The sequence below is a fragment of the Ascaphus truei genome, chromosome 1, assembly GCF_040206685.1.
Source record: "Ascaphus truei isolate aAscTru1 chromosome 1, aAscTru1.hap1, whole genome shotgun sequence".
NCBI classification, from domain to species: domain Eukaryota; kingdom Metazoa; phylum Chordata; class Amphibia; order Anura; family Ascaphidae; genus Ascaphus; species Ascaphus truei.
In genome coordinates, this window is record NC_134483.1 from 457,483,786 (window position 1) to 457,494,977 (window position 11,192).

The 11,192-nt window shown below is 47.0% G+C and overlaps 1 protein-coding gene across 1 annotated transcript in view; it reads left to right on the plus strand.

Moving 5' to 3' along the window:
* Nucleotides 1–212: 212 nt before the first annotated feature.
* Nucleotides 213–11,192, plus strand: part of LOC142463207 (putative E3 ubiquitin-protein ligase HERC6) — a 101,785-nt gene continuing 90,805 nt past the window's right edge. Inside the window, exon 1 of the mRNA XM_075565662.1 lies at nucleotides 213–571. Coding sequence (XP_075421777.1) covers nucleotides 346–571 — 226 coding nt within the window. The 5' untranslated portion in view covers nucleotides 213–345. The remainder of the gene's footprint in view (nucleotides 572–11,192) is intronic.

Genomic DNA, 11,192 nt, shown 5'->3' on the forward strand with positions numbered 1-11,192 from the left:
TTGGTTATACTGGCTATGCAAAAATGAAGCAGGGATCGGTTTTACCATACTTGGTTAAGTTATATATGTCTAACCTTTAAAGCATAAAGTGTGTCATCACTCACAGCAGTGCATTGTTTTATCAGGGGCGGATGTTTCGATTACATAGCTTTAAAAAAAAAAAAAGGCACAATGGCAAAAAAGTATGTAAACAAGAAGAAGCCAAGCCACTACTTTCAAACTGTGAGGAGGAGACTATGTCAGTCCGGTGCTATAAAAATGAGTCAGAGCTGTATTCTGCCAGTGTGAGGCAGGGCTAGTGATCTGTCACTAGCATTAGTGTGCTCTGTATCTCTGTTAGGAATTATGTACTGCTGGGGAGACAACTGGTGCGGGCAGCTGGGCCTGGTTAAAGAGGAAAGGGAAGAGGTCCATTTCAAAAAGAATACCTTCTTCCAGAAGAAGGCAGGAGTGCAGAAGGTGGTATGCGGAGGGAAGCACTCTCTCTTCCTCTTGGAGGATGGCACCGTCTTCTCCTGCGGACACAACCACAGTGGCCAGCTGGGCAGGAAGAGTACCAGCTGCAGCATAGGTAAGAGAGAGGGGTAGAAATATATATATATTTATATATTTATACACCAAAAAGTTTCCCCCTTATAAAGTGTCCTATGTATTCTTAAAATACAGGTTTCTTTTTTATTCTATCTCTGAGTGCTGTTTCTTGATTTCTCCATGGGGGAAACTTTTTTGGTCTGTTTGTGTATAGGACAAGCACCGGAAAATAACTTTTGGAGAGGGAGAGAATAGTGTGTGTGAAATATTGGAGATAATGCATAAACGGTTTATACAGTTTTGCACTAGGAAAGAAACAGCACCTGGTTTATAAAAAGAACAGCAAAACATCATATTTCCATTTCAGAGTTTTCTTTGGCAAACCTTATGCGGTTGCGTGTGTCTAGTATATCATGTGTAGAAGTTATTATTATTGGCATGAGGAAAAAAAGGGGAGTAAACCCCATATATCCGATGCTCCTAATTCGTGTGTAAGACTGTTTAGTTGTCTTGTAACCTCTTGTCCATATATAATCACCAGGTGTGGGAATCTTACTGCAAAATCATCTTTATTCTACTATTATTATTGGCATACTATTTATAATGTGCAGGATATTCTGCAGCACACTACAAATAAAATGATAGTAACATACATTGGGTATAGTAAGAGGGCTCTGCTCCACTAAGCTTACCAAATGTGAATATATGTGCCCTATAAAACTTGATAGTACAGCATCACTCTATCTTTTCATATCCAATGCAGAGGCTTCATAATTGATGTGTTTGTCCATGAACGTCATGAGTTTCGTTTCCTCTTCTCCCTGTGCTGTGTGCCCCGCCTGCAGATTTCACTTTCGTGTTCTCCTCATTGCTGGCTGCAGATAAGAGGCATTGAACGGAAAAGCTCACACTGCCTCTGTTACTGCTCCAAGATATCCCACAGGGACATATCCATACCCCCTGCATCCTCACTACATTTCTGAGTTGTCTTGTGTTATTTTTGTGTGTGTTTTTTTTACACTTTCACTTACTTTGTAGCATACGATTATTTCAATCCTCCATAATATCACAACATAGTTTATTGGCCACTCTGCCTGACACATCTGCCATCATGTATTGCAGACAGACTGAAGGTGTAATCTGCGAGATACTATTCAAAAAGAAAAGAATTGTTGCAGATTTACATCTTTTCACCAACTTAAAAAAAAACATAGTATTTAATTATAATAACACTTTGATTTTAATTTCTCACTAGCAATTTGATGGCATAGTAATTTATTAACCTAAAAAATGCTTCCTATTATTTTTCATGCCCAATAAATATATATCAAAATAGTGACTCCATGAATGCTCACCTTTAAAAGCAGCAATCCTGGCTGCTGCAATTTTATTCATGGTTTTTTTCCCCCTTTAATTTCTTTATTGGTGCATCAAAGAAAATAACATACATGTTTGCATGAGATACATTACATACAGAATGACACAATACAGCGTAATAGCTGATTCACCTTTCAATATATCATATATTCAAGCCTTCTATAACTGAGAGACAGCCTCGTATGCTTATTACAGGTTTTAAAGCAACAGTTCAAGCAATATCCTACATGTGGTTTTTTTAATAACCAGTTCTGGACTATGATAAAATACTTTAAAAAAAATAAAAATGTTTTTTAAAGACATTTTTAATGTTTCTAATGGCGAAGCATTTCCAAAGTGACAGCCCCCTCCCCCTTCTGATAGGCTCTGGCTCTTGAGCCCCGCCCTCCCTCTAGCAGTGCACCAATTGTATCTAGTAACTGCCCAGTCAATCATATTATAGGAACTACATTGCCCATAATGCTGTGCAAGAACTGAATTAAATAACCATGAGCAAGCGATCCATTACAGTCGATTACAGGAGAACGGATCGATCTGCAGATTAGCTAATCACTTGTCAGTGATTGTATTGATGCACATATTGAATGGTGAAAAAATATGTAGCCAGGTCCCCCCTCTGTCGTGCGGGGCCCCCCCCGGGTACTCACCGTGGCGGTCGGAAGCTAAGCAGCCGCTCGCGGGGTAGTGCGGGGGCGTGTGCGTGCAGAGCGCGCCTTCTCCAGAGTGCTGGACCAGGAGAGCTAGGGGAAGGAGGTGAGTGCAGGGGTCAGTGACCCACTGCATTAGGCCAGCAATCCCCTTGGCCCCAGATAGGTCCTGAACTCCCCCAGCTTGTGGTGCTATAGGGACAGGCCCTAGGTTCCTTGTCACATTAGTGCCAGTGATAGATAGGGACACAGCGGACGCTGTGCTTCCCGTGAAGAGACTTGGGCTCAAGTCTGTGCCCAAAGAGACAGAGACTATCTCCAGGGTGGGATTGCCCCTGGCGGACCCCGAGCGAGGAAACACCGGATCACAGACGGGATCACCAAGTGGCAGATCCTTTTCGAAGTTGCTTGCAGGCCCGAGTGCAGGAGCACTCGGCAGGTACCTTTCAAAAGTGCACCAACAAATCACCTACCCATATTTATATTCTCACATAGTGGCAGCGCTGACCACGGGACAAAGGGGTTAACTGTGGACACGGTGTGGGGCACACGGTGGTGGGTGGAAGGTACACTCCTGGTGGAGTGAAAGACACTTTGGGACAGCGTTATATACTGTGGAGTTACCCCCGAGGGGGAGTAGTATTATAAGTGCGTGATTATTCCTGCATATTATATAAACTGGTTATATACATCTCTGTGTATGTACTTATTATATATGTGGGCCCTGTGTAGGCAACCTTCTACATTCCTAGAACCCTGCACAGGTGGAAGCGCTGTGAACCAGTTCGAGCTGAAGGACTCACTCCAGATTCCCAACAAGCGGAGGCTCAGGCCTCTTGTGAACCTACAGGTATATGCACCACACCTGGTAACACATAGGTTTCCACCCACACACACTATATCTGTGATTGGGATAGACTGAATACCCGTTACATTTGGAGGCGCTGCTGATAGATCAAACCTGGGGTGCCCTATTCAAATCAGTATCATAAGGGATCAGCAATATGGTAATTCCCTTAAGTCAAGAGGTCCATGCTTGGGCCATATCGTCCAGGGAACCACCTAGTTACGTCGTGGCCGTAGGGAACGTTCCAGCGTTAGTGGTGGAAACTGATATCCGGGACTCGCTGAGGAAGCTCCTAGGGCTAGATAAAGTATGGTACCGGGGCAGGGTGTTCGACTCTACTTTTAATTGGAGCGCCATACTATTTACTGTGGGGCGGGACATATGCCAAGAAACGGCCCCGAACACACTAGTAGCCCCCTGAGGCCCCGCCAGAAGGCTACCCCCTTATATACTCGGATTTACCAGTAATACGGGAAATGTTTTCATCAAGGGGCCCTACCCAGGTTCCAGATGAACCGTCCACCAGTACTTGGCCACCAACTGCACCAGTGTCAAGTACCCCAAACCGGGTAGACCTTCCCCCACCTAAAGTCTAGTTTGTGTGCTATAACTGCGGTAAGAAGGGCCACTTCTCCAGTAACTGTCCGGAGAGGGAGGATCCTCCAGAGGAAAAACCTCCCGATAGAGGAAACTCAGCCCGGGCAATGGTCTGCCGCGTACAAACGGCAGAGTCTGACCCAGAACCCCCTCCTGGAACCGAAGATGCCCCTTCTGACTCCGGCCCCAGTGATGACGCCTCACCAAGGGAAGCTTACAGTCAAGTCGGCCCCGCGGCCATCGTGCCTGTTGTACTGGAAGGGATCTATGCATCAGCCCTACTGGACACGAGATCACAAGTGACCATTATATACCGCAAGTTCTATGACCAGCACCTTAGACACTGCCCCCTGAGGTCGGCCGAACATATGAAGGTTAGGGGGTTAAGTAATGAAGACTACCCCATCGATGGGATTGTAAGGGTTCAACTGGAAATACTCCAACTGAACACCGGCAAGAAACACCCCATGCATGTAGCGGCAATGGTATGCCCGGAACCCCAAGACCAGTGCAAGTATCCGATCATCTTGGGAACCAATACTGATATATGTAATCAGAGCATACCTGAAAGAGACCAACGAGTTGCCGGTGGCCAATTCGCTCCTAGATCCCGTCCTACGAGAGGAGTGCAACCGGGTATATGCCTTGGAGCATCACGGGGATCTCTACAATAGTCAACGTGGACTGACGACCATATTACCAGGGGGAGTGCAACGAATGGCCGTCTGGTGCTGTTACTCCGAGCGAGATGAGAACGATCAGCTCTTCTCTCTGGAGAGTACCCCTGAGGAAGAAGTTCAGAGAGGGTATAGGGTACTACCCGAAGTGAGGGAGTGGACGACTAAAATCCCTCTACGAACTTACGTATATGTGCAGAACATCTCCCCATTCCCGATGGAACTTGATGCCGGACAGAGTCTGGGTTGCATATATCCGGTCAGCCCTGTGGAAACAACGCCCCAGGTGAATGCGGCGGCAGCGGGTGAGCAGTTAGTCGATCTGGACTTCAATTTCGGCAAGTCGACATTGCCCACTGAGTGGAAAGAGCGGCTGACAACTCAATTGAATAAACGACGGACTGTGTTCTCCACAAGTGAGATGGATGTGGGGTGAGGTCACAGCGCTCAACATGCCATTAGACTGAGTGATGTCACTCCATTCCGTGAATGCTCTCGTCCCATCGCCCCTAGAGATGTGGACGATGTGAGGAACGTCTTGCAAGAAATGGAGACCGCTGGGATTTTGACGGAGTCTTGAAGCCCTTACGCCTCTCCCATAGTGGTGGTGAGAAAAAAGAACGGATCAGTACGACTGTGTGTCGACTATCGAACCCTGAACAATCGTACGATACCGGACCAGTACAACCTGCCTCGCATTGAAGAGACCCTGAATGCTCTGAATGGAAGCCAATGGTTCAGCGTGCTCGATCTACGATCTGGGTACTATCAGGTACAACATACTGGACACCTAACAAGCTCCTATTGAACCCCCAAAATGACCACATTTGCAACTAATATTGACAGATTTACTATAAATCATTCTTCCTGTTATTACACAGGTTATTAAGAATTTATATTAGCGTTAGGGACCCCTGATATGTGGTCTGCCTTGGCGTTGGCTCAGGGGCTTACAACAATTTTGGCCAAAAATGTCAAACTAAAAGACCATTTTACTTATTAGATATTTATACATATATATTTAGGCACCGTGTATGAGTCTCACTGGATGTGCTAAAAACTGAGCTTTGTCTGTGTTTTATGTTCTGTCTCTGGTTTTAAGTACTATCAGGTACCCATGAATGCAGAGGATCAGAAGAAGACAGCCTTCGTCTGCCCACGGATTCTACCAATTTACACGTATGCCCCAAGGTATATGTGGGGCCCCTGCTACCTTCCAAAGGCTGATGGAGAAGACTATCGGGGACATGAACCCTCGGGAGTGTCTCGTCTACCTGAACGACATCATTGTCTTCGGAAGGACCCTGGAAGAGCACGAAGAGAGGCTGCTTAAAGTGATAGACAGTCTTGGGAAAGAAGGGTTGAAAGTGACGCTTCTGCCACATCTCGGTGACTTACGTGGGACACATCGTGTCAGCTCAAGGAATCGCCACCGACCCAGCCAAAGTAGAAGCGGTCGTGAACTGGCCTCTGTGACGATCGTGAGGGTTTGGCCCGGGATTAACGGGGTTACCCCCCATTTGGCCACCCTCTAACCTCGCCAGGGAGACAAGGGGTTAACTGGGCTGAGGCCCAGAAATGTGATTTAACCCTTGTTATAACATGAAAATGCTTATTCCCCTGTTCCCCCATGTTTTATTGTTTCTGGTTTAATCAGTGTCTGCATAACACACCCACTGGGACTTAAGGGGTTAATATTATATGCAGTGCTGAATAAACGGTTCCCTGAAAACTGGTAATTTGGGAACGGAGTGCGCCAGCTCCCTGAATCTGGGGGTGCAGCCTCCGGGGAACCCCCCAAGTACACACATATTAAAAATATAACTTTGTCATAAGGGGAACATATATTTTTGATAAAGTGCCTTTCTGGGGCAGTTTTTGAAATGTACAGGCAGAATGCTAATGGTGTGCTAATGCTAATGTACAGGCAGAATGCCTGCCCTTTTTTAATGCATGAGGAACCAAATGGTCTTGACACCTTAAAGCTGGGTTACCTCTGTATGCTAGATAGGACATCTTGCTAGGTGTGATACATAGTGATCAAAAGGTAATTACCTAATTGTTTATGCGGGAAGCTAAAAGCCTGCTTCAAAGGGTTCATTGATGGGGGTAGGGGTGGAGCTACCCAAGAAGGGAATCAAAATGAGTAACCTTATTAAATATAAGAATATTATGAGATGTCCTTGGCTGAACATGCTAAGACTTACATATTTGTATTCGTGGGACTTCACCGCCACCAACCGTTACAAACACTTAATATCTGGTCCTTAGTGGCTGCCAGATATTAATGTCTCTATTAATTTTCATATTACACTGTAATGTTTGGTCTCTCTGCGAGCGTCAGGTGTGACGGAATGTATTAATATATCTCACCTGCCTGTATGTATTACTGAACTCAAGTTATGAGGTGATTTGCAGTAAATATGAAATTTTGGTTGAGTTCTGAGGAACCCCTGTTGTGATGAGCAGGAAAGGCTAGAATTGACATCACCTGGTCATCAAAGGCTAAGTTGCTAATTGCTTATGCTTGGCCCAACGGACAAAAGGAACTAATCAGAAAAGTGTGACCTTTCACACTGGACACTGGAAGTCCAAACTGAGCTTCAAAAGCTTCAAAGGGACTTTTGCTAGCCGTCGCGGCACCTAGGGTTAAAGAGATGAGTTTGACATAGTATATAAGTCAAAGCCACCCTTTACCCATTGTTCTTCATGTTCCTCATGCAAAGTTCTTCATGCAAATGTTCTTTATGTATTTCATGCAAAGTTCTTCATGCAAATGTTCTTCATGTCTGCATGTCATCAGGCCTGTGTCTTTATGCAAGGTCTTGGGATGATGCAGGTTTTGCTGTATGACCTGCCTGTCTTGCTGTGATGTCAACTGATATATGGGAGAAGTGGCCCAGTCTGTATCCTGATGGCCTTCTGTCCTAATCTTTAAGTAAGTGTCTATATTTTGCTGTTATTTGTACATATCTGTTGTGTTCACCTATCCTAAGGAATAAATATAATTTGTTATATCTAAGTCTCGTCCCAGTTCAAACCCAGGGATATATATATTTATATATAGTTTTGGTGTAAATTACAGCCTGTCATAAGCTCTCGTGACAGCCTCGTCCCGAGAATGTCACGGAGCTGCGATCTTTCCTGGGTTTCTGTGGGTATTACCGTCACTTCGTGGAAGGGTACTCTAGTCGAGCAAAACCCCTGAACATTTTGTTGAAGATATATCCCGAAGATACAGGAAGGAAGGCCACGTCGGCCCGTCAACCGTTTGGCGATAAATGGACGCCTGAGTGTGAACGGGCTTTCCTGAAGTTGAAGAAATGTCTGACCGAAGCGCCGGTGCTTGCGTATGCTGATCCAGAAACACCATACATTCTGCATGTGGATGCCAGTCTAAATGGCTTGGGCGTCGTCTTGCACCAAAAGCACCCCAAGGGCTTTCGCCCAGTGGCCTACATCAGCCGCAGTCTGACACCCAGTGAACAGAAATACCCTGTCCACAAGTTGGAATTCCTGGCTCTCAAATGGGCCATGACGGAAAAACTCCACGATTACCTGTACGGTGTTACGTTTGAGGTAAGGACAGATAACAATCCCCTCACGTATATCAATACCTCGGCCAAATTGGATGCAGCAGGGCACCGATGGCTGGCAGCTCTAAACAATTACCAATTCTCCCTGAAGTATAAGCCGGGACCTTTGAATGTAGGGGCTGACGCCCTAACCCGACGGCTAGGACTAAGTGCTACTCCAGATGAGGAGGAATGGGAAGAACTCCCAGGACCAGGGGTGCGAGCTATGTGTAGCACTGCCGCCATCATCAATGATCAAGTGGCCTTCTCCAAATTACGGGTTGCAGATTCCTTGGGATGCCAGTCGCAGGCCGTCCCCGCAGCCTACTGCGATCCGAAGGGAACGAACATAACTCATGACAAAGTGCTACGGTGGAAAGATCTAGTAGACTACCAAATACAGGATCCTGTAGTTAGTATTATTAGGCAAGCCGTTGAAAAAAGGAATCCAGCTATCTTGAAGCGTGCTCCCAAAGACTTGGTCGCTTTGCTCATGCGGGAAGCGGACAAATTTGAAATCGACAACTGCTTACTCTATCGGGTGGTGCAATACCACAACCACCCCGATAGACGACAACTAGTCCTCCCTAAGAACTTGCAATACATGGTGTTGAAGTCCCTACATGATGAGCATGGACATCTCGGTGTAGAGAAGACCTTTGGGTTGGTCAGAGACAGCTTTTTCTGGCCCAAGATGCGAGAGGCCGTAGAACGCCACTGTCGCCGTTGTACTCGGTGTATACAACGCAAGACCCTGCCTACCAGAGCAGTACCCATGGGCCATCTGAAGAGTTCTGGCGCAATGGACCTTGTGTGTATGGACTTTCTGTGCATTGAGCCTGATAGCCGGGGAATATGCAACGTGCTGGTCATCACGGACCATTACACCCGATATGCCCAGGCCTTCCCCACGAAAGATCAGAAAGCCATCACAGTGGCAAAAATATTATGGGAGAAGTACTTCGTGCACTACGGTCTTCCAAACCGCCTTCACTCAGACCAAGGTCGGGATTTTGAGAGCACTCTGATCCGAGAACTGCTCAAAATGCTGAACATCGCCAAATCACGAACGACCCCGTACCACCCAGAAGGAGACGCTTTGCCAGAACAATTTAATCGGACCTTACTGGATATGCTTGGAACTCTAAAAGGCGCTCAGAAGACTGAATGGAGTCGACACGTGGAGGCCCTGGTGCATGCGTACAATTGTACCCGGCACGAGTCAACTGGATTCTCCCCATACTTCCTCATGTTTGGGTGAGAGGCGAGACTGCCAGTGGATGTATGTCTTGACGGAGTCTTGAAGCCCTTACGCCTCTCCCATAGTGGTGGTGAGAACGGGAGTCTCGACGGATGGGATACACAATGCTAACCACTTCAAATACGTGCAAAGACTTAAAGACAGTTTGCAGCAGGCCTATCAACAGGCTGAGAAGTCTACAGCTAAGCTGAACGCTGACAATAAAAGGTGATACGATCATAAGGTCAAATATCGGGAGCTTCGTCCTGGAGACGCTGTGTTGCTTCGAAACCTGGGAGTCCCAGGAAAACACAAATTGGCCGACCGATGGAGAGACGGTGTATATGAAATAGAATCTCAGATGCCTGGCCTCCCGATCTATCGCATCAAAGACACTGACGGCCGAGTAAAGGTATGGCACCGTAACCATCTTATCCCCATTCCACAAGTGGGATATGAGGAAACAGAAATACTGGCCACACCGCTCAACGGTGAGTCCGACTTATCAGAGATGGGTCAAGAGACTGTAAATAACGAAACCCACTCTGAAACTCCTGAAAACCCTATGGAAGGACCCTCTCAAAGGGACTATTCCACAGAAGGGGCATTTCCCGGAGGAGCTACGGGTAAAGGGCCCTGTAGGCCAACGCCTACTAAGGTGGCACCAACAGGCCAGCCTTTGGATCCACAGAGCCCATGCTTTCTGCCAAACAGACACTGTCCAGAGACATTTCTCCCCTCACGGGAAGAGGCTGAGCCTCAGGACTGTACTTATTATTCCCCAGAGGGAGTTGCTGAAGAACAGCTCTGCAGCAGACAAAGAGTAAGGTACCCTCCAAACTGGGTAACCTATGATCAAATTGGGGCACCCCATTATGAGGCTCAGCAGTGGGCTCGCAGCAGAGTGCAGTCCGTCATTGTGATGTTCAATGAAATGTACAATCTAATATAGAGCTGACGAGTAAGATTGTGGTTTATTGTTGCATTTTTATTATATAATTATATAATGGTGCCATGCAGAATTTTCATTATATAACTTCTGTACATAGTTATATTCAGTTGTATCCCAAGCGAGGTCGTTGGGGTTTTTACCAGGGGGAGGATGTAGCCAGGTCCCCCCTCTGTTGTGCGGGCCCCCCCGCCGGGCACTCACCACGGCGGTCAGAAGCCAAGCAGCCGCTCGCAGGGAAGTGTGGGGGCGTGTGCGTGCAGAGCGCGCCTTCTCCAGAGTGCTGGACCAGGAGAGCTAGGGGAAGGAGGTGAGTGCAGGGGTCAGTGACCCACTGCATTAGGCCAGCAATCCCCTTGGCCCCAGATAGGTCCTGAACTCCCCCAGCTTGTGGTGCTATAGGGACAGGCCCTAGGTTCCTTGTCACATTAGTGCCAGTGATAGATAGGGACACAATGGACGCTGTGCTTCCCATGAAGAGACTTGGGCTCAAGTCTGTGCCCAAAGAGACAGAGACTATCTCCAGTGTAGGATCGCCCCTGGCGGACCCCGAGCGAGGAAACACCGGATCACAGATGGGATCACCAAGCGGCAGATCCTTTTCAAAGTTGCTTGCAGGCCCGAGTGCAGGAGCACTCGGCAGGTACCTTTCAAAAGTGCACCAACAAATCACCTACCCATATTTATATTCTCACATAGTGGCAGCGCTGACCACGGGACAAAGGGGTTAACTGTGGACACGGTGTGGGGCA